The 27,672-nt window shown below is 52.3% G+C and overlaps 2 protein-coding genes across 4 annotated transcripts; both read left to right on the top strand.

The window, feature by feature from the left end:
- Nucleotides 1-2,258: 2,258 nt before the first annotated feature.
- Nucleotides 2,259-9,427, top strand: SIAE (sialic acid acetylesterase). 2 transcript variants are annotated; one of them, XM_073584870.1, is made up of 10 exons: nt 2,259-2,396; nt 4,196-4,357; nt 5,036-5,211; nt 5,287-5,425; nt 5,669-5,870; nt 6,021-6,133; nt 7,690-7,823; nt 7,894-8,048; nt 8,201-8,393; nt 8,493-9,427. In XM_073584870.1, the coding sequence occupies exons 1-10, from the start codon at nt 2,348-2,350 to the stop codon at nt 8,721-8,723; spliced, it is 1,554 nt and encodes a 517-aa protein (XP_073440971.1). In that variant the 5' UTR covers nt 2,259-2,347; the 3' UTR covers nt 8,724-9,427. The 2 variants fall into 2 exon arrangements, with proteins under 2 accessions (XP_073440971.1, XP_073440972.1); XM_073584871.1 differs by lacking the exon at nt 2,259-2,396 and adding an exon at nt 2,749-2,875.
- On the top strand, nt 2,284-23,294 carry PANX3 (pannexin 3). 2 transcript variants are annotated; one of them, XM_073584874.1, is made up of 6 exons: nt 2,284-2,396; nt 14,292-14,495; nt 15,313-15,455; nt 17,500-17,714; nt 21,880-22,559; nt 22,977-23,294. In XM_073584874.1, the coding sequence occupies exons 2-6, from the start codon at nt 14,318-14,320 to the stop codon at nt 23,003-23,005; spliced, it is 1,245 nt and encodes a 414-aa protein (XP_073440975.1). In that variant the 5' UTR covers nt 2,284-2,396; nt 14,292-14,317; the 3' UTR covers nt 23,006-23,294. The 2 variants fall into 2 exon arrangements, with proteins under 2 accessions (XP_073440975.1, XP_073440974.1); XM_073584873.1 differs by lacking the exon at nt 2,284-2,396 and adding an exon at nt 4,226-4,357.
- Nucleotides 23,295-27,672: the final 4,378 nt, after the last annotated feature.

Below are 27,672 nucleotides of genomic sequence, written 5' to 3'. Positions count from 1 at the left end.
TTTCTAGAACGCAGCATGTCAATTTATCTTGCCGAGACACTCAGTCTCCGCAAGATAAAGTCACCCATACAATGTATAGGACTCCGTGATTCCGCACTGTTCAGTGAACACATACGGAAATACCATGCGTACAAAACCGGCAGCGCTTTGGACGGAGCGGACATGTGCTGCGTCCAAAGCGCTGCCAATACAGACCGTGGAAACATAGCCTGATGACAGTTTGGCGCGGCCCTTCCCTCTTGTTCTCCAGTCATCGTGTTCTCCTGCTCTTCTCTCTTGTTCTGCTGCCCTCCTCCCTTGTTCTCCTAAAAAAACCTAAATTTAGAAAAAAAATTGCTGCTTCACTAAAGAGCTGAAAATATATATTTAAAAAAAATTAACTGTTAAGGTAAACTACGTAATGTAAAAAAAATAAATTAAATCACAACTCCAAAAGTGGCGATGCCTGAAAAAAGCACCAGACCTCGAAAAAAGAAGAGCATTTTGTGCCCCATATTGGAGTCAATAAAGATTACATGTTGGCGCTGAGGACAGGCCCTCACCAGGCGGAGGGTCGGTCCAGTCACCGAGCGGAGGGTCGGTACAATCGCCCGGCGGAGGGTCGGTCCAGTCACCGAGCAGAGGGTCGGTACAATCGCCGGGCGGAGGGTCGGTACAATTGCCGGGCGGAGGGTCGGTACAATCGCCGGGCGGAGGGTCGGTCCAGTCACCGAGCAGAGGGTCGGTACAATCGCCGGGCGGAGGGTCGGTCCAGTCACCGAGCGGAGGGTCGGTACAATCGCCCGGCGGAGGGTCGGTCCAGTCACCGGGCAGAGGGTCGGTCCAGTCACCGAGCAGAGGGTCGGTACAATCGCCGGGCGGAGGGTCGGTACAATCGCCGGGCGGAGGGTCGGTACAATCGCCGGGCGGAGGGTCGGTCCAGTCACCGAGCGGAGGGTCGGTACAATCGCCCGGCGGAGGGTCGGTCCAGTCACCGAGCAGAGGGTCGGTCCAGTCACTGAGCAGAGGGTCGGTACAATCGCCGGGCGGAGGGTCGGTACAATCGCCGGGCGGAGGGTCGGTACAATCGCCGGGCGGAGGGTCGGTACAATCGCCGGGCGGAGGGTCGGTACAATCGCCGGGCGGAGGGTCGGTCCAGTCACCGAGCGGAGGGTCGGTACAATCGCCGGGCGGAGGGTCGGTCCAGTCACCGAGCGGAGGGTCGGTACAATCGCCGGGCAGAGGGTCGGTACAATCGCCGGGCGGAGGGTCGGTACAATCGCCGGGCAGAGGGTCGGTACAATCGCCGAGCAGAGGGTCGGTACAATCGCCGGGCGGAGGGTCGGTACAATCGCCGGGCGGAGGGTCGGTACAATCGCCGGGCGGAGGGTCGGTCCAGTCACCGAGCGGAGGGTCGGTACAATCGCCCGGCGGAGGGTCGGTCCAGTCACCGAGCAGAGGGTCGGTCCAGTCACTGAGCAGAGGGTCGGTACAATCGCCGGGCGGAGGGTCGGTACAATCGCCGGGCGGAGGGTCGGTACAATCGCCGGGCGGAGGGTCGGTACAATCGCCGGGCGGAGGGTCGGTACAATCGCCGGGCGGAGGGTCGGTCCAGTCACCGAGCGGAGGGTCGGTACAATCGCCGGGCGGAGGGTCGGTCCAGTCACCGAGCGGAGGGTCGGTACAATCGCCGGGCAGAGGGTCGGTACAATCGCCGGGCGGAGGGTCGGTACAATCGCCGGGCAGAGGGTCGGTACAATCGCCGGGCAGAGGGTCGGTCCAGTCGCCGGGCAGAGGGTCGGTCCAGTCGCCGGGCAGAGGGTCGGTCCAGTCGCCGGACCTCGTTCATATGGCCGCGCTCGTTCGTCCCCGGGGTCCGGCTCAGTCACCTTGGAAGCTGCAACAACGAAACCCAAACACAATGGCGCAGGGGCAGGTTTTCACCTCATTTGGAATTTTCTTTTTTTTGTATATTATATGGGAAAATTAAAAGAACAACTCGTCCTGAAGGAAGCAAAAAAACAGCCTGATACAATGACGGAGGCAGGAAAACGGAAGGAATGTTCTCAAGAAAGAGAGGTCCATTCTTGGCAGCAAGCAGAGATGTTGGAAATACATTCTATTCACCTGTCTCCTGCAGCCTGAAGTGGCTGATAACAGGGAACAATAGCTTGTATCTGCAGACGCTGCAGGGCGGGTCCCTTTAATTGCTGCTTTTCTGCCATTGTAGCTGAGGAGGCGGACACTGGACTGTAACACACTGCGCCGCATTCGCAGCTGTGAGGACAGTGTCCATTACAAGCCCGCAGGCCCCGCCTCCCCCCATTATCAGTGCAGCACTTCCTGGTGAAGCAGCAGAGCCGCTGACATGTCTGTGAGGATACTGCTGCTGCTGGGAGCGCTGCTGACCAGTGCAGGTACCGGCCATGTCTTTGGTGCCGCTCCGGAGCCCGGCACAGCACGTGCGGCTGCAGGGCATGGTGGGAGTGTAGTGTCCCAGCAGGAACGCCACAGGTTGTAGCCCCCCCGAGGGATCTGCAGCGGGAAGGTCCCTGTAGCCTCCCGGGATTTGCAGCGGGAAGGTCCCTGTAGACCCCCCCGTCCCCTCAGAGTAACGGGACCGGAATACTCCACAGTGAACTCCTCATCAGATCAGACTGTGGAGGAAAAGTCTAGAGTGGGATCATGTGACAGGCGGGGAGGGTCACGTGATGTGTTAACCCTTCCTGCCGCCTCTGGTTATGTCGCTGACATTTCCATCACAGCATTATAAGAGGGTCTCCGAATCCTTAAAGGGGTTGTGCAGAATTTAGAATAACTCGGCTGCTTACTCTCCCCGTCCGCCGGTTGTGTGCACCTGTAATACCGCTCACTGCCTGTAGACCGGGCGGCGCTGGTTTGTAAAGAAAGCATGTTTTCCTCCTCTTCCTCTAATCTAGTTGTTTGGTTTTTTTTCTATCCCATTGCAGTGCCCCTCCGTCCCACATTGCTGACCCCATCTTACATGTTGGCGGGGTCACATACAATACATTTGCAGTAAGTTTGCTGTGTATGGCCAGTGTGGGGGTCTTGTGACTGGTCGTAGACCCCCGGACCCCCACATCAGCTATTAGTGTTTCTCCCAGTGAGTTCTGCCCTTGTGACCAAAGTGGGAAAACTGGTTTATTAACCCCTCGCCTCCCCTCTGTGTTCTTGCTGTTTATGTGATCCTGTGGGGGGGGGGGGGGGGGGCGTCACTGACTATTATTATGCATTTATATAGCGCCATTTATTCCATGGCGCTTTACATGTGAAGAGGGGAAATATAGATAAGTATAGTAAACATGTGTAAGACAAGGGACACACAAGTACATAAGGAGAGGGGACCCTGCCCGCGAGGGCTCACAGTCTACAGGGATGGGTGAGGATACAGTAGGAGAGGGTAGAGCAGGTCGTGCGGTGGTTCAGTAGACCGAGGATCATTGCAGGCTGTAGGCTTGTCGGAACAGGTGGGTCTTCAGGTTCTTCTTGAATGTTTCCGTTGATGGTGAGAGTCTGATGTGTTGCGGCAGGGAGTTCCAGAGTATGGGGGAAGCACGGAAGAAGTCTTGTATGCGGTTGTGGGAAGAAGAGATAAGGGGGAGTAGAGAAGGAGATCTTGAGATGATCGAAGGTTGCGTGCGGGTAGGTACCTAGAGACCATGTCACAGATGTATGGAGGAGGCAGGTTGTGGGTGGCTTTGTATGTTAGGGTTTTGAATTGTAGCCTCTTGGCAATAGGAAGCCAGTGAAGGGCCTGGCATAGGGAGGAGACAGTGTAGGATGGACTGGGGCGGAGCCAGAGTGCTAGAGGGGAGGCCAGAGAGTAGGAGGTTGCAGTAGTCGAGGCGGGAGATAAGAGCATGCACTAGTGTTTTTGTGGTTGAGGAATGAGCGGATCCGGGAAATATTTTTTAGTTTGAGGCGGCAGGAGGAGGCGAGGGCTTGGATATGTGGTTTGAAAGAGAGCGCAGAGTCGAGGATCACCCCAAGGCACCGAACGTGCGGGACTGGGGAAAGAAGGGTCTGATGATAATGATAAAAATCTTTATTTTTATATAGCGCTAACCTATTCTGCAGCGCTTTACAGTTTGCACACATTCTCACTGATCATATTCCATGTTGGGGGCTTCCTCTAAGTGGGGTACCGGGGCGAGGGCAGAAGTGGCGCCATATTGACGCAAGGTGTCTGTTCCAGAGGCTGCATTCAGATTCGCCTCCTATTATGGAGACCACATGGTGCTGCAGCAGACGCCGGCCCGGGCCGTTGTGTGGGGCTACGGAGAAGTGGGGGCTGTGGTGACCGTGACCCTACTGCGAGAAATAGACGCCTTGTCAAAGACGGCAGTGATCGTCCACGGTAAGATATGAGGACGCTGCGGTATATGACAGCATCAGGCCCTGGACTCGTGGGAAATGCTTAAAGAGGTTGCCTAGGATTAAAAAAGGCCACTTTCAGAAAGAGCGCCACCCCAGACCGTGGGTTGTGTCTGGTATTGTGGCTCAGCCCTATTGAAGTGAATGCAGCTGAGCTGCAGTACCATGCACAACCCACGGTCAGGGGTGGCGCTCTTACTGTTTCTCTAATCTTGGACAGCCCCTTTAAGATCTCTGCACGCTGTCAGTGTCTAGAACAATTTGTCATGGCCTTTCAGAGGCGTCCCGCTCTCCAGACCTGTCCTGAATACACAGCAGCAGAGTTTGTATCAGGCGAGTACAGAGAACCGCACTGCTACTTTGTAACAAACCCTCCGATGTGAACAGGGCGCGGTCCCAGAGGGTGGAAACGATCCTGTTCCCGTTCACTGACAGCAAGCAATAAACTCCAAGTTGGAGAACTGGTTTAGCGTCGTGATGGGAATCATTAACCCCTTGGCTGCTTGCCCTCCCGCAGGATGCCACTGTGCTGCCAACTGCAAGCAGAGATGTTGACAATGCTTAGAAATTGTAAGAAGTTCTGTAGAAATCAACGGCCGCTTTGGTTCTGCCGCGCTGCACGTCCCCCTCTATACACGACCTCTGTTATTCCACCTGGCAGGGGATTTTGGTGTGTGGAAGGTGCTGCTGGACCCCATGGATCACGGGGGACCGTATCACCTGCTCGCCCAGCAGACCTTCAAGCAGGAGATTACGAGCATCCACCTGGATGACGTCCTGTTCGGCGATGTCTGGGTCTGCGGGGGGCAGAGTAATATGGAGATGACCGTATCTCAGGTAGGTGGCCCCCCTATCACTGATCTCCCCCCAATCTGCCATCGCTCTGCATCTTCAGCTTATTTTGTTTTTCAGATTCTCAATGCCAGTCAGGAGCTGGCGCGAGCTGCACATTACCCCAATGTCCGGCTGTTCACCGCCTCGCTGGAGTCCTCCGATACTGAACTACTGGACCTCGCCAAGGTGGACCTGGAGTGGTCGGTGCCTACGGCCCGTGAGTGGCGGCTGTGTAGTGAGAACACTGCTGCTTGCTGTCCGTGAATAGAAATGCTTCATTTATAGTCAGAGGTTAAAATCCCCTCCTGACTACACGCTTCTCACAGCTGAGGGTTTGCTACATTGTATCAGGTGGGAGTCCAAAATGGATGCAACTGTAACAAACCCTCAGCTATGAGACATATCGTGTCTGTAAAGGTTTATTATCCTCACGTAATTGCAGTATTTCTGTTCTGCACAGAGAACCTCGGACACGGCGACTTCACATATTTTTCTGCTGTTTGCTGGATCTTTGGACGCAATTTGGCTCGAAAGTTGAAGTATCCGATAGGACTGGTGGAGTCGGTGTGGGGGGGGACGCCGGTGGAGGCCTGGTCATCGAAAACGGCACTGTCCACATGTGGCCTCTCCAAGACCCCCAAAAAGATCATCCAGACCGATGAGTATGAGGGGGAGGGCCGGGCATTATAATCAATGTGATCGCACCCCACATCCTGATCAGACGTCTCTTCCTGCCATTGTTCTCACCCGACGGTCATCGTGACCCACGCAATGCAGCACAGAACATAACGTCTTCTCTCCGCGTCCTACAGGAGTTACGAGCATATGGACGTGTATGCCGGGCCATGCCAATACTCCGTCCTCTGGAATGCCATGATACACCCCCTCCTGAACATGACCATAAAGGGGGCCGTGTGGTATCAAGGTACGGAATAGAGACCCCCGGTCGCCCCCAATGCACTACATCCTGACCTGCCTACCCTGCTCCTCTCTGCCCCGCACCCCTCGTGGCCATAGAGAGGACAATGCTCAGTATAATGAAGTAAGCTCTGTCTTCTTGGGCACTGTCTATGCAGAGCACAGAAACTGATGATAAACTCATCCCACCTGCTGCGCTCGGCATAGGCAGTGCCAGTACTGAATGGTGCTGCGCTCTCTGCTTCGTCCTCTCTTGTAATGCTGAGGGAACGGCTTTGTTCTTTTTGTTCTTTCCGTTATTTTCTGCTTTTTACTGATATCAGACATCTATATGTAAAATTGAATGTATGTGTATCACCAACCAATCACGAAGCATCTTTCATTTCACCAGAGCTGTTTAAAAGAAGCTGAGCTGTGATTGGTTGCTATGAGCAACAATTTTCCCACTCCACAACACCTCAGCAGACACTGACCAGGTGGGAGAAATCTAGCATCCCCGGGAACATAAGCTCCCAGCCATTGTCTGCTCCCCCAGAAAGGAGCAGCGAGCACATGACAGAAATGAATCACCCCCTCACGTGCCTATATACCCATCACACATCCTCCTTCCCATAGGCACATCTTCCCTCTTAAAGGGATCTCTGGTATGGAAATTAGGGCACATCCCTCAGCGTTCTCATTCTGACCCCATGCTTCTATTAAAGTGATCATTGGTATGGAAGTCCGGGCAAATCCATCCAGCGCTTTGGTTTTGACCCTAGGTCTCTCTTAAAGGGATCCCCGGTATGGAAGTTAGGACCGTTCCACTCAGCTCTCTGGTTCTGACCCCAGGGTCTCTTAAAGGCATCATTGGTATGGAAGTTAGGGAAATTCCACTAAGCGCTCTGGTTCTGACCCCAGGCCCCTCTTAAAGGGATCCCCGGTATGGAAGTTAGGGTAAATCCCTCAGCGCTCTGATTCTCACCCCAGGGTGCTATTAAAGGGATCATTGGTATAGATGTCCGGGAAAATCCACTCAGCGCTCTGGTTCTGACGCCAGGCTTCTCTTAAAGGGAACCCCGGTATGGAAGTTAGAACCAGTTCCACTCAGCGCTCTGGTTCTGAGGCCAGGCTGATGGGATGATGTGGGATATTATGGGTAGTAGTCCGGTGGCTCTGGCTGATGGGACGATGTGAGATATTAGGGGGAGTAGTCCGGTAGCTCTGGCTGATGGGATGATGTGGGATATTATAGTGAATGTGACTATGCGGAGTGGGTGGGGCTCCACACACACACATCCATCATTATAATTTGTTATAACTAGCCGCAGTTAGTTACTATGCCCAGGCAGCGCCGGGTTCTTCAGCTAGTAAAGTATAAAAATAAAGCTGTGAAAATACAAACAATGGTTATAGCAGAGACCCCGGAACATAGAGTCCAGGAGTGGGGAGATACGGGGCTCGATACTGGAGGATGGAGGGGACTCTGGGAGCTGATTGGTGGGTTCAAAATCTGCTGACGCCCCCCACCTTCCCCTCCGCTGCTAATCCGCCACTCTGACCCCGCTGATTACTGGTTTTCAGGAGAGCAGAACACCGGAATGAACACTAATCTGTATAACTGCACCTTCCCGGCTCTGATCCGAGACTGGAGACGATCCTTCCATGAGGGGTCTCTGGGACAGACGGACCCCACCTTCCCCTTTGGATTTGTGCAGGTAATGAGTGACCGATTGTGGGGGGACGGGTGACTGGTAACGGGGTTCACAATCTGCTTGTTCGCTGCAGCTCAGCACTTGCCAGAAACGCCAACAAGACGACAACTTCCCGGTCATCAGGTGGCACCAAACTGCCGACTATGGCTACGTGCCGAACCCCCGGATGCCGAACACCTTCATGGCTGTCGCCATGGATCTGGGGGACGAGAAGTCTCCGTACGGAAGGTGAAATCACAACAACATGTGATCTATTGATGTGCACCGGGTAATGAGTGTCGCTATTCCCCATGCTCCCGAGGGTTGCTGCCCCCACTGCGCGCCCCCTGAGCGTCACCGTCCCGCAGTTCTACATGACTATATTTGGGGTCTCTCCGCAGTGTGCATCCTAGGGATAAGCTGACTGTGGCACGCAGACTGTATTTGGGGGCTCGAGCCGTCGCATACGGAGACCGCGGTGTTCATTTCCAGGGGCCGTTTCCAGACAAGATTGACATCTATTACGACCAGTACTATATGAACATCACCTATAACCAGGATCTGCTCACTGCCGCCTGTGACCACATATTCGAGGTGACTGACGCCGTGGGGTTGGGTGTTGATAGCGGGGCCTTCGCCATCTTGTGGCGCCCATTGTCCCCTCCTCCACAGTCACTATTGATCTGTCCGTAGGTGTTCTGCAGCACGGGGGTCGATGTGGATGGAGAATCGCAATACTTCTGGCTCTCGGCTCCGATGACGTCTCCGTCCTCCAGAGTCATCACCGTCTCCTTTAAAAGATGCCACCACATCTCCGCAGTCCGCTATGCCTGGTCCGACTGGCCCTGCGAATACAAACAGTGCCCCCTATACAGCGCCCATGGGGGGCTGCCGGCGCCGCTCTTCATCAAATATTTCTCATGAGATTCGATACGTTTTCTGTTCAGTTTATATATTGTTTCTTGAATGTAAATTGGGGCATAATGAAAATAGGGCGGATCCGCGGGAAGTGACGGCGGCGCTGCAAAATGGCAAATTACTGATCGTCTCATTGCAGGGGATTGAGTGGACCCTTATGGCGTCACATCACTACCCCACAACTCCAGCCACGGGGCTGTCGGTTGTCATGGGGTACTTCTTTACTGCAACCATAAAGTACAAAGACCAATGGCAGCTGCCTGAAGTGCGTGGCGCCCACTCCGTGCTCAGCTACCTGGATGGATGAGGGGCTGCAGTACGGATCAGAGATTGAAGGGGGGGTATGTGACACTCGTCGGTGATTGGAGAAGATTGCGCATCGCTCGTCGGTGATTGGAGGAGATCGTGCATCGCTCGTCGGTGATTGGAGGAGATCGTGCATCGCTCGTCGGTGATTGGAGGAGATCGCGCATCGCTCGTCGGTGATTGGAGGAGATGGCGCATCGCTCGTCGGTGATTGGAGGAGATCGCATATTATGGGGTCGTGTATCATTCTGGTGGCAACATTGATTTTTTTTTTTCTTTTTCCTTGTGATCTATTTTATCTTTCTGTGTGCTCTGTTCTCGGCAGAGGAGCTGTATACACGATACGGGAGGATTTTCTTTTCTTGTTTTTAATTTGAGATGTATTAAAAACTAGCTTTCCAAAGTCTCCGTCCCCTGAAATGAGTGACTGTCTGCGGGATCTGAGCTCTGTTCATGCAGCGTCTTTCGTGTTGTGCCATTTCAGTTTCACCGCGACGTAAACGCCTTCACTTCATCTCCTGCCGCTCGTGTCGTTATGGAACATGGAGAAGACGGTTTTGTCATTTTTCTTTTCTGTGCTTCGGTTTCAATGCAAACTTCGCTCCGTCAGCTTCAGAAGATGTGAAATCAGCGGAGAAAATCTGCCACTGAAATTTACATGGGGCTGACTGTAAAATCTGTGTCCGGAGCAGAATGTGACTGTAGATTTTACTCCATTTTTTTACACCAAAAAATCCAATACTGAATCGTGTGAAGACGCTGTAAAAACCCATCAGAGCCAAAGCCCCTGTGTGTGCCGCGAATAAGCATTATAGATCTTAAAGGGAACCTGTCAACACATTACATCCAGCGTTGTGATTCTCCTGTGCAGGGCTGGGCCCAACAATGGGATAACAGAGGGAGGGAAAAATGCAAATCAGGCTGGAAGTGCACTGGGGGAGTGTCTATGTATGTGGACACACCCCGAATGCTCTTGCAGACTGATTTGCATCTTTTTTCTACTCTCAGTTTCTCTATGAAAAGGGTGTCCTATAGTGGGGGTCCGCTCCTATACTGGCACTGGCCCCCAATACTGCCAGATGTTCACTTTAATTTGTAGTGTAGGTTCCCTTTAAAAGCTGCTAAACCCCAAAAATGGCCCGTGGTGGTCCAGCCCGGACGATCCCACCTGTTGCCAGACTGCGATTACAACATCTTTCCATCCTTTGAGTCTTTTCTTGGGATAAGGAAAGATTCAAACCCAATAGAAGCAAATGAATACGAGGGGTTAATTATTAATGTATCAGGTTTAAAAGGACATTCCTGCACTGATTATAGGGGGCAGTGTTAGCAGTCAGCCCCAGGACCCCCTAAACTTCCTAGGAAGACCCCACTATTATAAATCATTGGTGGCCCCCAGGATGGAGTTCCCTTTGGGGCCCCACCCCATCTGTTACACAGGTGGAGGGGCTTTAACAAGGCTTCCCCTATTGGGGGTCGTCTGCTGTGCACCCGCTTTCCTTATCCCATCAGGTTCTTTATTATCAGTCATTCCTGATTATCAGACGTGAAGAAGACACCAGTGTGAACTGTCTGTAGCCCGGAGCTTTCACAGCTGCAGTTTTGGGGCCGTGTCTTAGGCTATGTGCACACGCTGCGGATTCACCTGCGGGTTTCTCCGCGTGGATCCGCAGGTGAAGTGACCTGCGGTTTTCCTGCCGATTAGCCTGTGGTTTTGCCCTGCCGTTTCACACCTCTGCTATATTAAAGGTGTGAAACTGCTGCGGAATCCGCACAAACAATTGACATGCTGCGGTTTGTAAACCGCAGCAAAACCGCGCGGAAAAAACCTCAGCGTGAGCACAGCGGATTTGAAACCCCATAGGCTAATATGGTACTGTACCATGTTTGCGGAACTGCTGCGTTTCTGCAGGGCCAAAACCGCTGCGGAAACGCAGCCGAATCCGCAACGTGTGCACATAGCCTTAGGAGTTTGCCGGATCCGGAACAATGGACTTTTATACCAAGAAGAGGTCCAGGCTCTTGGGGGTTAATGTTCATTTCATAAGCTGGATACATTCTGTAGAATGGTTACAATGTGTCGGTGCGCCCTCTCCCAGTCCGGATCATCGGCAGCTCGGTGCCGGACTACAGGACGCTCCGCCTGTCATGGCCGATGATCGGGGGTTTCGGCTTCTGGTCGCTTTTTCCAGACTTTTATTAGTTGTTGGCTTTCTATAGATATCTGAGCACACGGGGGGGGGGGGCTGTGTCTGTGCCCCTCTGTACAGTGGGAGCTGGCACACGGGGGGCGGCTGTAGTGTGGGGGTCTGTGCCCCTCTGTACAGTGTGAGCTGACACACGGGGGGTGGCTGTAGTGTGGGGGTCTGTGCCCCTCTGTACAGTGTGAGCTGGCACACGGGGGGGGGGGGCTGTAGTGTGGGGGTCTGTGCCCCACTGTACAGTGTGAGCTGGCACACGGGGGGGCTGTAGTGTGGGGGTCTGCCCCTCTGTACAGTGTGAGCTGGCACACGGGGGGGGGGGGGGGGGCTGTAGTGTGGGGGTCTGTTCCCCTCTGTACAGTGTGAGCTGGCACACGGGGGGGGGGGCTGTAGTGTGGGGGACTGTGACCCTCTGTACAGTGTGAGCTGGCACATGGGGGGGGGCTGTAGTGTGGGGGTCTGTGCCCCTCTGTACAGTGTGAGCTGGCACACGGGGGGGGGGGGGGCTGTAGTGTGGGGGTCTGTGCCCCTCTGTACAGTGTGAGCTGGCACACGGGGGGGGGGCTGTAGTGTGGGGGTCTGAGCCCCTCTGTACAGTGTGAGCTGGCACACGGGGGGCTGTAGTGTGGGGGTCTGTGCCCCTCTGTACAGTGTGAGCTGGCACACGGGGGGGGGGGGCTGTAGTGTGGGGGTCTGTGCCCCTCTGTACAGTGTGAGCTGGCACACGGGGGGGGCTGTAGTGTGGGGGTCTGTGCCCCTCTGTACAGTGTGAGCTGGCACACGGGGGGGGGCTGTAGTGTGGGGGTCTGTGCCCCTCTGTACAGTGTGAGCTGGCACACGGGGGGGGCTGTAGTGTGGGGGTCTGTGCCCCTCTGTACAGTGTGAGCTGGCACACGGGGGGGGGGGCTGTAGTGTGGGGGTCTGTGCCCCTCTGTACCGTGTGAGCTGGCTCACGGGGGGGGGGGCTGTAGTGTGGGGGTCTGTGCCCCTCTGTACAGTGTGAGCTGGCACACGGGGGGGGGGGCTGTAGTGTGGGGGTCTGTGCCCCTCTGTACAGTGTGAGCTGGCACACGGGGGGCTGTAGTGTGGGGGTCTGTGCCCCTCTGTACAGTGTGAGCTGGCACACGGGGGGCTGTAGTGTGGGGGTCTGTGCCCCTCTGTACAGTGTGAGCTGGCACACGGGGGGTGGCTGTAGTGTGGGGGTCTGAGTCCCTCTGTACAGTGTGAGCTGGCACACGGGGGGCGGCTGTAGTGTGGGGGTCTGTGCCCCTCTACAGTGTGAGCTGGCACACGGGGGGCGGCTGTAGTGTGGGGGTCTGAGTCCCTCTGTACAGTGTGAGCTGGCACACGGGGGGCGGCTGTAGTGTGGGGGTCTGTGCCCCTCTGTACAGTGTGAGCTGGCACACGGGGGGTGGCTGTAGTGTGGGGGTCTGAGTCCCTCTGTACAGTGTGAGCTGGCACACGGGGGGCGGCTGTAGTGTGGGGGTCTGTGCCCCTCTACAGTGTGAGCTGGCACACGGGGGGTGGCTGTAGTGTGGGGGTCTGAGTCCCTCTGTATAGTGTGAGCTGGCACACGGGGGGGGGGGGGGGGGGGCTGTAGTGTGGGGGTCTGTGCCCCTCTGTTCAGTCTGAGCTGGCACACGGGGGGCAGCTGTAGTGTGGGGGTCTGAGCCCCTCTGTACAGTGTGAGCTGGCACATGGGCGGCTGCAGTGTGGGGTCTGAGCTGGCACACGGGGTGGCGGCTGCCGGTGGGGGCCTGTGTTATGAATGCCTGTGTGTATACCGGGTCGAGCAGTCCTATGTACTGTAAATAAAGGGAAATCACAGGGAAGCCAAACGTTCACAAACCTATTATTATACAGCGCTCTCTGCTCGCTGACAAGGGAGTATTTTGTATTAGATGCAGAGGCGGAAAACCCGCCGCCCTCCAGTCCTGCTCACAGAGCTGAGGGTCTGTCACAATGTCTCAGTCACACTCCGCTCCCGGCTGCACTGATTGGAACAAACTCTCATTTACCATAAAATCATGGTCCAAACAGTTAAGGTTTCTATTCACTGACAGCAACCGGAGATCAGGACTGAAATCTAAGAATTAGAAAGCTGGAAGCGAAAGAGAGACCCCTGTGGCCCCTATAGCGAAATGGGCCCTGTGCAGGTCAGTGTACACCGCCATAGGGCCCCCCTATACAGCAGTGTATAGCCCCATGGGGCCACCCTATACAGCAGTGTATAGCCCCATAGGGCCCCCCTATACAGCAGTGTATAGCCCTGGGGCCCCTGTGTATAGCTCCATGTGGCCCCCTATACAGCAGTGTATAGCCCCATGGGCCCCCTTATTCAACAGTGTATAGCCCATGGGGCCCCTGTGTATAGCTCCATGTGGCCCCATGTACAGCAGTGTATAGCCCCATGGGGCCCCCCTATACAGCAGTGTATAGCCCCATGGGGCCCCCCTATACAGCAGTGTGTAGCCCATGGGGCCCCTGTGTATAGCTCAATGGGGCCCCATGTACAGCAGTGTATAGCCCCATGGGGCCCCCCTATACAGCAGTGTATAGCCCCATGGGGCCCCCCTATACAGCAGTGTGTAGCCCATGGGGCCCCTATGTATAGCTCAATGGGGCCCCATGTACAGCAGTGTATAGCCCCATAGGGCCCCTCTGTACAGCAGTGTGTAGCCCCTGTGTATAGCCCCAGCTGGCCCCGTGTACAGCAGTGTGGGGCCCCTGTGTTGGTGCTGTGGGGTGACCTCCTGGGGGTCTCTGTGGATAATGACGACTTATCCCCCTCAGATCTCTATATAGAAGGTGCTCCCTGTAATTGTCAGGACATCGGCGGGGGCCACATCTGCTACTCGGGGCCCGGGCTGCAGGGTTACAGCTTGTGGTCGGTAAATTATAAGGCGCCAGTAACCGGGAACATTTCGGGATATTTTAGGTAATCTTGGATTTATTTTTGGAAAATTCTAGTGAGTATTTAAGCTGTGGGCGGCAGCGGCTGCGTCAGTGCGAGCCGGGGCTCGGGGGGCTCCTGTCAATATTTGGGGACTTTCTTCTTTTTTCCCAGATTTTTTTTAGGTTTTTGCAGCCATCATGTCGATCGCACACAGGGCGGCGGAGTACATGCTCGCAGATGCTTTACTGCCGGATATCCCCCCTAATAAGAAAGGCCTCCGCCTGGAGTTACCCCTGGATCGCATCATTAAGGTGGTCTCGGTCGGGCTCCCCCTGCTGCTCGTCTCATTGACTTTTGCCCGGGAACTTTCTTCAGGTGAGGACAGTTATATGTATATCTATAATGACCCCCACGGTCACAGCTGCAGCTTCGTTACTGATTATAACCTCGGGGTCTCACATCTTGTATCACTTTTTACTTTGGATTCCCCCATTGCACTCACATCACCAAGATTTCTGTTCATCCTGATCTTCCTGGTTCAGGAATACAATGGCAGTACTGCAGTGAAGAAAGGAAGCAATGTGTGTAACAAATCTGGTTGTCAGCTCCTATGGGCACTGCCACGGCTGTGTAAACACTCCACCACCCCCCCAAAGTGTATTTCCCAAGATTAGAAGTTACCTGCTATCTATAGGGTGGGCAATAAGTCCCCGATCCCTGTGTGTCTGACTACTGACCTCACTGATCGGAATAGAGCCCGGCTGTATGGACCAAGGGCTGGTCATGTGTATCCGCTCCATCCATTCCTCATGGGACCCCCAGAGTTACCAGAGATCTGACAGTGAGCTCAATATGGTCTGTAACTGATCTCTCCTCTCATGACTATATGCGAAGGCCGAGACCACAGACAACATTTCAGGCAAAATCCGTTTCGAAGCATTAAGGAGAAGAGAGCTAAGCTAAGAGTTACAGACTATAATGAGCTCACTGGCAGATTCCATGTTTACTCCTCCTGCAGTCTGCTACATACGGTAAGACCTAGAGGATGTAGAAGACAAACAATGCACAATGTATAATGAAACCCTGATACCAGACACAAATTCAATTACTCAAGTAATAAACCCCATAGCCTGATGGGGTCAATGTACGTGATGACATTCTGAAGTCCGATGACCCCCACCTTCTGTTACAGGGTCACAGATCATATGCTTTCCTCCAAGTAATTTTACCGCAAAGCAAGTGCAGTATGTGGACAAGCACTGCTGGCAGTCACTGACGCACCACGACTTCACGGAGGACGGGGAACTGTCGGCCACATCTCTCTGGATACATAAGGTAAGATGGGGACATGGGAGGGACGTGTCACCATGTGTCACCAATACAGCCTGACTACAGTGATCAGTAATGACGATGTCAGGATTCAGGCATAGCACAATAATGGTGGAACCATCATCTTCGGTGTACGTTACAGCATGCATTTACATTCTGCAGAGCAGAGTTCTCAGATTTTATTACAGGGCGCCACCTGGTGTTCACAATATATAGTAATGTGCACGTATGTCTAATGAGCCAAGTGCTGGAGGACATACAGGCTCCGTTCCCTCCACCTAATGAGCGGAGTGCTGGAGGACACACAGGCTCCGTTCCCTCCACCTAATGAGACGAGTGCTGGAGGACACACATGCTCAGTCCCCTTCGCCCACTGAGCCGAGTGCTGGAGGACACACATGCTCAGTCCCCTTCGCCCACTGAGCCGAGTGCTGGAGGACACACATGCTCAGTCCCCTTCGCCCACTGAGCCGAGTGCTGGAGGACACACATGCTCAGTCCCCTTCGCCCACTGAGCCGAGTGCTGGAGGACACACCAGCTAAGTCCCCTCCTCCGAGTACTGGAGGACACACATGGTCAGTCCTCTCCACCCAATGAGCCTAGTCCTGGAGGACACACCAGCTAAGTCCCCTCCACCCTATGAGCCGAGTGCTGGAGGATAGAGGTGAGCGACTTTGCTCGGATCGGGTTTCGTGAAAACCCGAATGAAACAAAATTTGAGTCGGATGAAACTGGTCCGACTAGGGCAAAAAAAAGTCGGGAGTTTAATCCGAAACCCGACCCCAAAGCCAGTCTAATGGGGAATAAAAGTCGGCATTGAGTGGATGAATGTCATCCGCTCAATGCCGACTTTTATTTCCCATTGACTTGCATTGGGATTGGGTTTCGCTCCGACTTTTTTTGCCCTAGTCGGACCAGTTTCATCCGACTCAAATTTTGTTTCATTCAGGTTTCACGAAACCCGATCCGAGCAAAGTCGCTCAACTCTACTGGACGACACACAAGCTCAGTCCCCTTCACCCAATGAGCCAAGTGCTGACGGACACACGCTCAGTCACCTCCACCCAATGAGCCGAGTGCTGGAGGATACACACGCTCTATCCTCTCCACCCAATGAGACCAGTGCTAGAGGATACACATGCTCAGTACCCTCCACCCAATGAGACCAGTGCTGGAGGATACACATGCTCAGTCACCTCCATCTAATGAGTCGAGTGCTGGAGGACACACATGCTCAGTCCCCTCCACCCAAGGAAATCAGTGCTGGAGGACACACATGCTCAGTCACCTCCATCTAATGAGCCGAGTGCTAGAGGAAACACTCAGTCCCCTCCACCTAATAAGCAGACTGCTGGAGGACACACTTGCTCAGTCCCCTGCTTCCAATGAACCACATGGTGGAGGACACACATGCCCAGTCACTCTTCCAACCACCTAGTGTTTGCATTGTAATCCTCTGATGACTGCAGAACAGCCAATATAAACCTTTCTGTCTGCTTGTCGGGAAGGAGCACAATCTCCGCAGTACATGGCCATATATCTGATGTTTGTCTTTTATCTCTTCAATGCTACAGAAATTATGTCTCACTTATCATTTACCTTGTAAGAAAACTGTCTTGGGGCCGTATTTACAGCTTCCAGAAGGGGAAGGAGCCTGACTGATAGTGATGTTGTATAGGAGATGGTGAAAGAAGGTCCATAGAAATGGGTGATGAAAAAGGATGAACAATTTATATTTTGTGGGTGGATATAATGCAAAGTAGCTTAAAATAGAAGTAATAGGCTTTTAAGACTTTTTTTTTCGTAACTTGATTTCTGTCTTAGCCCCTTTAATTTAGTCAAAGGAAACAACATCTTGAAACCTTAGTGAGGGTCCTTAGAGCGTGGCCCCTTCTCGGCAGCTTATATTTATGATGAAATGATATGGGCCAACCAGGGCTGCCGCCATAGTGGGTGTTGGGGCCGCAGGTATCCCGAATTGGCACCCGGTAGTTTGGGCCCCAGGAGCTTCCAGGCCGAATACCTGACGTTCTTCTCTGATTTCGGCAGGTGTTCCCGTTCACGTTGACAATCATCGCCGTGGTGATGTATATTCCCTGCGCGCTGTGGAAATACATCTCTAAGTCTGCGTTGTATCCCGATCTCCTCTTCATCATCGACGAGCTCGACAAGTCCTACAACCGATCCATTAAGCTGGTGCAACATTTGCTGAAGACCCATCGGACCTGCCCCGACCCGCAGCTGTTCTGGGAAGAGCTGAAAAGGTGCGGAGAGCAAAACAACGTAACAATGCAAAGGGGGGAACAAAGCACCAAGTGGTCAGGCTATGGGGAGAACTCATTGTACTTTTATTAAAGGGGATTCTACTTCTGCGCAATCCCTGCTAAATAACAACAACAGTCACTGTCATCAGCGGTCACTTGACACACTAATCTCATGTGACCTATTGTGATTAAAGGGGTCATCCAGGACTCTATAATTGGGCAGGCAGTTGCTAACTACCTGCATGTTGTGCCCGGCACCGATCTCTGCTGGCGACTCAGCGGTTTCCTCTGACGGCCTCTCATGTGATTGACATCGGGCTCCCCGCTCCATAGCTGCAGGACTCCGCTGTCAGTCAGCATGATGTCATCACTCACGCTTCATCGACAGAGCAGAACGGAAGAAAAAGAGCTGCTCTCTTGATGTGGAGAAGCTGAATCCCCCAGTAGTAACCATCAGTGACGGCTCTGAGCCGGGGAGAACAGGCAGGTAAAGCGCATAATCTATCTAGGAGTCCATATCAACGTAAAACAATGCACCTGTATCCTGAAACCTGTGTCCCGACTGAATGTCACAGGACACATTGGTGAAACAGGAGGAACAAGCAATAAAACGTAACCGAAACATTGTATCATGACGGAGAATTGTCAGGAGAATGACGTATATGAGTATCGGATCATCATAAGGGCTCAGTATACGACCCTGAGGTGTCCAGATATCACACAATGATATGCAGACAGGGAGCTCCCCCTAATGGTGGCTGCAGACAGGTTCTTATCATGTATCTCTGTATACAGGGAGCTCCCCCTTGTGGTGGCTGCAGACAGGAAATTATCATGTATCTCTGTATACAGGGAGCTCCCCCTAGTTGTGGCTGCAGACAGGATCTTATCATGTATCTCTATACAGGGAGCTCCCCCTTGTGGTGGCTCAGAGAGGATCTTATCATGTATCTGTATACAGGGAGCTCCCCCTAGTTGTGGCTGCAGACAGGATCTTATCATGTATCTCTGTATACAGGGAGCTCCCCCTAGTGGTGGCTGCAGACAGGATCTTATGTATCTCTGTATACAGGGAGCTCCACCTAGTGGTGGCTGCAGACAGGATCTTATCATGTATCTCTGCATACAGGGAGCTCCCCCTAGTGGTGGCTGCAGACAGGATCTTATCATGTGTCTGTCTATACAGGGAGCTCCCCCTAATGATGGCTGCAGACAGAATATTATCATGCATCTCTATATACAAGGAGCTCCCCCTAGTGGTGGCTGCAGAAAGGATCTTATCATGTATGTCTGTATACAGGGAGCTCCTCCTAGTGGTGACTGCAGACAGGATCTTATCATGTATCTTTGTATACAGGGAGCTCCCCCTAGTGGTGGCTGCAGACAGGCTCTTATATGTCTGTACACAGGGACCTTCTCCTAGTGGCTGCAGACACACAGGATCTTATCATGTATCTTTGTATACAGGGAGATCCCCCTAGTGGTGGCTGCAGACAGGCTCTTATCATTTGTCTGTACACAGGGACCTTCTCCTAGTGGTGGCTGCAGCCACACAGGATCTTATCATGTATCTCTGTATACAGTGTGCTCCCCCTACTGGTGGTTGTAGACAGGATCTCATCATGTACAGTATCTCTGTATACAGGGAACTCCCACTAGTGGTGACTGCAGACAGGATCTTATCATGTATCTCTGTATACAGGGAGCTCCCCCTAGTGGTGGCTGCAGACAGGATCGTATCATGTATCTCTGTATACAGGGAACTCCCCCTAGTGGTGGCTGCAGACAGGATCGTATCATGTATCTTTGTATACAGGGAACTCCCCCTAGTGGTGGCTGCAGACAGGATCTTATCATGTATCTCTGTATACAGGGAGCTCCCCCTAGTGGTGGCTGCAGACAGGATCTTATGTATCTCTGTATACAGGGAACTCCCCCTAGTGGTGGCTGCAGACATACATGATACGATCCTGTCTGCAGCCACCACTAGGGGGAGTTCCCTGTATACAGAGATACATGATAAGATCCTGTCTGCAGCCACCACTAGGGGGAGTTCACTGTATACAGAGATACATGATACGATCCTGTCTGCAGCCACCACTAGGGGGAGTTCCCTGTATACAGAGATACATGATACGATCCTGTCTGCAGCCACCACTAGGGGGAGCTCCCTGTATACAGAGATACATGATACGATCCTCTCTGTATACAGGGAGCTCCCCCTAGTGGTGGCTGCAGACAGGATCGTATCATGTATCTCTGTATACAGGGAACTCCCCCTAGTGGTGGCTGCAGACAGGATCGTATCATGTATCTCTGTATACAGGGAACTCCCCCTAGTGGTGGCTGCAGACAGGATCTTATCATGTATCTCTGTATACAGGGAGCTCCCCCTAGTGGTGGCTGCAGACAGGATCTTATCATGTATCTCTGTATACAGGGAGCTCCCCCTAGTGGTGGCTGCAGACAGGATCTTATGTATCTCTGTATACAGGGAGCTCCCCCTAGTGGTGACTGCAGACAGAATCTTATCATGTATCTCTGTTGTGAATTCACTTTCTGGCCTGCCTCTGGTTGCTAGTGAAGGTAGTGGAGCTGGTTGTAATGACAGAGGAGTCGCGAGTTCTCTTTCCGGGCCCCCTCTGGTGGTTACAGGATGTAATGGAGCTGATCTAATTGACAGAGGCCTGCCACCTGATAATGAGGACGACGATTGGACATCTGGAGTTTCCGACTGGATTTAAGACAGCCGACTCCCTCTATCCCTGCTGGTGATTTTTCCTGCCTCCTGAGGTCTTAGTTTCCAGTTCAGTCCCTGCATGCTCAAGCTAAGTGTTCTTTGCTATTGTTCACATTTGATTTGGTTTTGTCTATTCAGTTTTGTGTGGTCAGCCAGCTCCGGCTTGGGCTGTGCTGAATTTCCATCCTTATGTTACTGTTTGTGTCAGTTTGTTTTTTGTTCCTTATTAGATTGGCCTCTTTTTGCTCTGCTTTCAGAATATGCCAGAGTGCTGATATAGTGGAAGAAGTCTAGTGACTTCAGAGTTTTTGCTATCAGAAGTGTTGGACATTTTTGCAGGGTTTTTGCGTGGTTGCAGACAGTGTCTTTCCTTTCCTGTCCTTTCTAGTTAGTGTGGGCCCCATCATTTGCTCAGCCTATTTTCCTACCTGTGTTTGTGTTTTCATCTTGTCTCACCCACAATTTATGTTTGGGGGCTATCTATTCCTTTGGGGTCTGCTTTGGGGCAGTTTAGATTTCCCCTTTTCTTGCTTTAGGCTTATTTAGTTCTCCGGCTGTGTCGAGGCTTCTAGAATCATCGTAGGCACGCTCCACTGCTACTGCTAGTTGTGTGGATAGGATCAGGGGTCTGCAATCCGCTTAGTTACCAACCTCTCTGGTTTTCTGTAGCTGAGCTTGGTCTTGTTTTCCTCCTCGGTGACCCAATCATAACATATCTCTGTATATAGGGAGCTCCCCCTAGTGGTGACTGCAGACAGGATCTTATCATGTATCTCTGTATACAAGGAGCTCCCCCTAGTGGTGGCTGCAGACACACAGAATCTTATCATGTATCTCTGTATACAGGGAGCTCCCCCTAGTGGTGACTGCAGACAGAATCTTATCATGTATCTTTGTATACAGGGAGCTCCCCCTAGTGATGGCTGCAGACAGAATCTTATCATATATCTCTGTATACAGGGAGCTCCCCCGAGTGGTGGCTGCAGACACACAGGATCTTATCATGTATCTCTGTATACAGGGAGCTCCCCCTAGTGGTGACTGCAGACAGAATCTTATCATGTATCTTTGTATACAGGGAGCTCCCCCTAGTGGTGGCTGCAGACAGAATCTTATCATGTATCTTTGTATACAGGGAGCTCCCCCTAGTGGTGGCTGCAGACACACAGGATCTTATCATGTATCTCTGTATACAGGGAACTCGCCCTAGTGGTGACTGCAGACAGGATCTTATGTATCTCTGTATACAGGGAGCTCCCCCTAGTGGTGGCTCCAGACAGGGTCTTATGTATCTCTGTATACAGGGAACTCCCCCTAGTGGTGGCTGCAGATAGAAGCTAATCCTTTTTCTTTGGATGCAGATTGACAGTATACCCTATAGTTGTATCCTTGTTGGCATGGACTGATCTGAATCTTTATTTGCAGTGCTCGTCATGTCCGATACTTTGAGTTTCCTCTGCTGGAGAAGTATCTGAGCTGTAAGCAGCGGTCGCACTACATTGCCTTCACCTACATCCTGCGGAACCTCCTTCTCGTGCTCCTCATCATCATCACTTGCTTCTACCTCGGATTTTTCCATCTCAGCGTTTTCCACCGGGAGGAATTTAACTGTCATGTGACGCCGGGGTTCCTCGTGTCCGAACCGTCGGGATCTGAATTTGTGAAGTGTAAGTTGGTATCTCTGAGCATCTTCCAGGTGATCAGCGTGGTCCACGCCACCGTCTACCTGCTGCTTCTACCCGTAATCCTGTTCAATATCAGCAAAGTCTTCCACTGGGACAAGCAGTTCCTGAACGTGTACGAGATGCTGCCAGCCTTCGACCTCCTCACCAACAAGATGCTGGGTTGCCCCATCAACGATCTGAACATCATTATCATGTTCCTCCGCGCCAATATCTCTGAGCTGAAGTCCTTCGGACGCCTGAGTGTCCTGTGCACCCTGAAGAAGACGACGCGGCACAACGAGAAGATTGACACGGTGGTGGACTTCATGACGCTGCTGGTGGGAATGGACGAGGATTACCAAACCCCTCCTGACTTCACAGCGTGTGAGAAAGACGTGGCAGTGAGTGACGTCCAACCCGCAGCCAAACCAAACCGCTTTGGTAAGAGTTGCCATAATGTTCAGACGATAATTTCCTAACATGGGAAGAGCCCTTTAATTCCAGGTCTGATCATTTAGAAAAGCTGATGCTTTTTTCTGACCATTTGATCATCCGGAATCACTCCTGTCCCTTTAATGCCAGGGTTACACCGGCCCATCTGCTATAGTTATTTGTGGGAAGCCTCCACAGCACCCCCTATCTGAGAGGGACCCGCAGCTCTGTACATACTGAGCATTGTAAGGAATGAAAGTATAGGGACACGAGTGAAGAAGTAACGGAGGGGACCGTTCTGGTGGGCTACACCCTCTGGTGACCGTCCTTTCGTGGTCATGACCCTCCCCAACATTATCAACCATAAATGTCACTATGACAACACTGATGATATCAGGCTAGGACTAATCTATTTCTCCTTTCCAGAGATGGTAAAGACTGGGGCCTCCAAGTAGCGGGTGTCTCCGGAGGAGCCGCTGCCTTCTTCTGTTATTTATTGACACGGGTTCCAGGAGGCGCTGGATGACAACCCCCATCATTTCCTGCTCATTACTGGATGGACACAATCTTTCTCCTCTGGGGGGCTCGTTCCTGAGGCGTCGGCTCTCGATATCTGATGCTGCTGTGGGGCAGACACCCGCTGTTCTATAGTCACCCCAAAAAACCTTCACCAGAAAGCACAAATTTTTTTCCCTGCGGTCGTGCAGTCCTATGTAAATAAAGCTGAATATTTGTAGAATGCAACTTTCTATTTGTCTTAATACCTCTGCTTGTTACTAAATAAAATCATTGTGCATATTAAGACCTAGCCTTGCTGAGGGTTTGCTACCATGTATCAGTGCAGAGAATCCTCAGTGATTCTCACAGTGACAAATATCTCTCTCCTGAAGGATAGTTCTTATCTGCTCCGATACACTGTAACAAACCTACAGCTGTGTGAGCAGGATGACTGGTTATTTTTTTCCATTCACTGACAGCAAGCAGATTGGAAATTTCTGATAGAATATAGGGGAAATGTATCCAAACCAGCACATGACACCCAATCAGGTTCCAGCTTCCATTTTTCACCAGCTGCTGGGACTAAGAGCTGTGACCTAAATCGCTACTCGGAGTAATGACTCCGCTGTCCTTTGCTGCAGTTTGGTTCCATTGCTCCCTGTGTGTTGGAGGGTCCAACTCTTAGGACCACGGTAAATAGTTATTAGTGAAACCACCAAGATGTAAGTTTCCAATTTTTCGGAAGCGCCTCCACAGGGGACAAGAGGCATTACATGGTTGTCAGTGAGGGCAGGCTGGCCGGGTCCGGGATGCTAACCAGGGCTGCGGAGTCGGTAAGCCAAACCTGCGACTCTGACTCCTCAATTTCCCTTCCACTGACTCCACGACTCCGACTCCAACACATATTGCTTATATTTAAGTGAAAAATTTATTGTAGTCCAATGTGAACATCAGACATTTAATCATTTTTATGATACAATAATCAAGACATTTAGATAGAACATAATATATATTTTATATATTTATTGGAATACAACTTTAGAACACAAAAAACTGTAAAAAATTGTAAATATGTAATACACAATGTAATATCTATTACATATATATCACTATGTAATAAGCTATGTAAGTGGCAAAAAACAGTTTTCAACAAAAACATACTAAATAACATTTGTGCAGTCTATGAATTTGTTCTAAGAAATAGAATTGCCTCCATCAGATCCTCCTTCATAGATGACCTCAAATCTGACCTAATAATTTTAAGGCCAGAGAACAACCTCTCTACACTAACTTGGGTTGGAGGCAAAGCCGTAACCACATGGACAGCATCTCTAACAATTTCCAAGTATAAAGGAATTGCCTCATGCACAGTCAGTTTTGATGAACGGTTGAATTTCTCTATGGCTTCATTGGGGGACACAGAAACCATGGGGTGTATGCTGCTGCCACTAGGAGGCTGACACTATGCAAATAAAAAAGTTAGCTCCTCCTCCGCAGTATACACCTCACCGACAGGAAGTAAGATATCCAGTTTAGCTTAGTGTCAGTAGGAGGTGGACACAGGTCTTTCATTAGACCCATATCTACCTCAGTGTGCGTCGTTTTTCTTTCAGGTTCCGGAGGGATACAGAGTGAATAATCACATCTGTAGTCCCACAAAGAGACTGAGTACGGTGTGTACTGCCACCCCGTATCCTCATAGCGCTCCATGGCAGGACCAAGAGCCTAGCACGGGCGCTCAGCACATATGGTCCTCACCCCCCGTCTCCCACCCACTCGCCTACCAGAGCCTGTCGGTTGGATGAGGCGCGGACATCATTGTGACGGATCAGACAGCATTGGATTTTAACGGTACTCAGCAAACGGATCACAGCTAGGCCCCCGAGTCGCATCATCAGCAGCTACATATGGAGGCGGTGCACCACAGAGCGGTCGCTGTGGCAGGGCTGCGGGACCTCCGCGCCTCCCGGCGGCCGCCGCATTTACGCCAGGATCCGGCTTCACTTTGGGCCTTAGTCTGAGAACAGTTCTTCCCTCTCATCTTTAGGCGACCTTCCCTCCCGCCCGGGCAGAGGCGGTGCTCGGGAGCGGTCGCCGCGGCAGGGCTCCGAGGTTAATTTAGGCCCCGGCTTCAGTTGCGGCCTTGTCCTGCGTCGTGGCCACGCCCCCCGCCTTCAGTCATAGACGGGCTTCTTTCCCGCCCATTTTAGGCCCGCCCACCGGCTCTTCCCTGACTAGCCTCTTCTATTACAGCGGGCGGTGCCATCTTCTCTCTAGGCGATTAGCTCCGCCCATCTTCTTCCCTGGGAGCGCGCTCCTTTTCTTCTCCACTCAGGTTGCCGCCATTTTTTTTTTTTTCTTCAGCCTGTCAGCGGACTCCTTTCCCTCTGCTGGGGCCTGCAAGCCAGACGAGCCGTGTAGCATCGCTTACTGGGGGTATCACCGGACCGTGAGTAGCTCTGCATCTGCAGAATGACACCTCCTCTGCCATTCTGCCCCCCAACCTTCCGGCACTGCTTCAGGAATCTTCATTATGTCTATCCCTAAGTCTGTTCGTGCTCGTCCTCCGGCTCCCGCTTGCACTTTAGTCAAGTTCTTAACGTGCAATCGTACTCTGCCTAGACTGCAGCAATCCCATTCAGTCGCCGCCCAGGAGCCATATATTGCGTCACGTGGGAGTGAACCCCCCTTTCCTGGCTGGGCTTCTTCTCTATCACAAGCAGTGGCAGAACTCACCAAGGTGTCTCAGTCCCTAGTGGCCGTTCTTGATAAGGTGCCTCTGGACACTTCTGCAGGATCCAGCAGGTTACAAGAGGCCCAATCTAAGCCAGCCAGCATAAGCCGCAAAAGGCCCAGGCAGGATCTCCTGCCGGAATCCTCCACTCGCCCCATCTCACAGCATAGTCCTTCCCAGCAGTCTAGTCAAGCGAGGCGTTTTCAGACGCGCCATCCGAACAGATTTTACAGCTGGATTTGGACCATGACGCGGACATGAAGGTTACGGTACAGAACCTCATTGCAGCGATTAACCACACCTTCGAAATTCTCAGATCAGGAGGTTTCGTTCAGACGGGCAGAAACACCTTCCAGAATCTTCACTTCGCACTCTGAGTTGGGCAAGCACCCTGCCAGGGAAAGAGATAATCCGACCAGGCGCTTTCAAAGAGGGAAGCGCCTCGGCGTGCTGTATTCATTTTCTCAAGAGCTCACCGACAACTGGTCGGCTTCCCCCTCTGTTATCGCTCCCGTGTCCAGACTATCTAACAACATGGTCTTTCCGATTTCAGGTGTGGCATCTCTAAAGGATTCTAACGACAGGATCATAGAATCTTTAGCAAAGTCAGCATTTGAAGCGGCTGTGACGGTGCTAAGCCCAGCCTTCGCTTCCACTTGGGTAGCAAAGGCCATAGCTACTTGGGCGAAGGATTTCCGCCAGGGCATTCTGGATAGAGCCCAACCAGAGCAATTCGCCGAGCTAGCCAACCAGATCTCCCACGCGGGGGTTTATCTCGTCTCGGCCTCCTTGGACGCCGCATCCTGCGCTGCTCAAGCGTCCAGCAACGTGGTTGCAATCCGGAGTACAATTTTGCTCAAAGCTTGGCAGGCGGATTGGTCTTCAAAAAGTCCCCTACCAATCTGCCTTTTCAGGGAGTGTGTCTTTTCGGATCCCAGCTGGACCAGACTATTAAGACGCCACTGGAGACACAAGCTCTCTTCTCCCTCAGTCCAAGCCTCGTAGACCCCCTCAAGGCGTCAGTTTCGGCCCTTTTGGTCTTCCCGCCGGCAGAATACTCTTCCAACCAACAAAGGCCGCAAGTACGCCAAGATAGGAACAAGGTCTGCTTTAGGCCCACTCCCTCCTAGCGATCTCACCCAAGGCAGAGCCTCCAGGTCCAGAACTGGACGGTCCACATCAGCATGACTATCAAAGAAACCCGAGACGCCTTCCCAAATGGGCGGTCGACTCCTTTTTCTTCTCAGACTTCTGGCTTGCCTCAGTAGAAGACTCTTGGGTCAGGGAGGTTGTATCCTCAGGATACAAGATAAAGTTCGCTTCTTGGCCCCGGACCCTACCTTAGTTCCGGGTTTTCTTTGCATCCATCGCCTCCCTCCTTAGTTCTGGGGTGATCGTGCCCATTCCCGAGTCAGAATGTTTCACATGGTTTTATTCAAACCTGTTTGTAGCACTGAAAAAATGGCGGCGCGGTCCAGCCATCCTGGACCTCAAGTTACTGAATAACAGAGTCCGCCTACAACATTTCAGGATAGAGTCTATTCGTTCAGTAATCGCTTCCATGGAGGCGCAGTAATTCATGTGCTCAATAGACATTCAAGATGTCCTTCTGCATGTTCCCATCTTTTCCGGGCATCAGAAATCCCTGCGTTTCGCGATTCACCTGGACCACTACCAGTTTGTTGCCCTGCCGTTCGGTCTCGCCACCGTACCCAGAGTATTTACAAAGATCATGGCGGCGTTGATGGTCTTGTTAAAGATCAGAGGTCTCGTCCTCTTTCCGTACCTCGACGACATTCTGATCACAGCTCTGTCTTTTCACCAGTCTCGCCAAAGTCATACCATCGTTTCTGACACCCTGTCCAATTTCGGATGGCTTGTCAACAAAAA

The sequence above is a fragment of the Dendrobates tinctorius genome, unplaced genomic scaffold, assembly GCF_039654945.1.
Source record: "Dendrobates tinctorius isolate UK_male_01 unplaced genomic scaffold, ASM3965494v1 ptg000086l, whole genome shotgun sequence".
NCBI lineage: Eukaryota > Metazoa > Chordata > Amphibia > Anura > Dendrobatidae > Dendrobates > Dendrobates tinctorius.
The sequence above is the reverse complement of the archived record's forward strand: the minus strand, read 5'-3'. Positions and strand labels throughout refer to the sequence as shown.

Excerpts from the sequence above, each read along its gene's own strand:
- SIAE (XM_073584870.1), top strand. The coding sequence starts at position 2,348 with ATGTCTGTGAGGATACTGCTGCTGCTGGGAGCGCTGCTGACCAGTGCA. Across the intron at positions 8,049-8,200 it reads GAGAAGTCTCCGTACGGAAG|TGTGCATCCTAGGGATAAGC; the intron begins GTGAAATCACAA and ends GTCTCTCCGCAG. Across the intron at positions 8,394-8,492 it reads CCTGTGACCACATATTCGAG|GTGTTCTGCAGCACGGGGGT; the intron begins GTGACTGACGCC and ends ATCTGTCCGTAG.
- PANX3 (XM_073584874.1), top strand. The coding sequence starts at position 14,318 with ATGTCGATCGCACACAGGGCGGCGGAGTACATGCTCGCAGATGCTTTA. Across the intron at positions 14,496-15,312 it reads TGCCCGGGAACTTTCTTCAG|GGTCACAGATCATATGCTTT; the intron begins GTGAGGACAGTT and ends CTTCTGTTACAG. Across the intron at positions 17,715-21,879 it reads TTCTGGGAAGAGCTGAAAAG|TGCTCGTCATGTCCGATACT; the intron begins GTGCGGAGAGCA and ends CTTTATTTGCAG.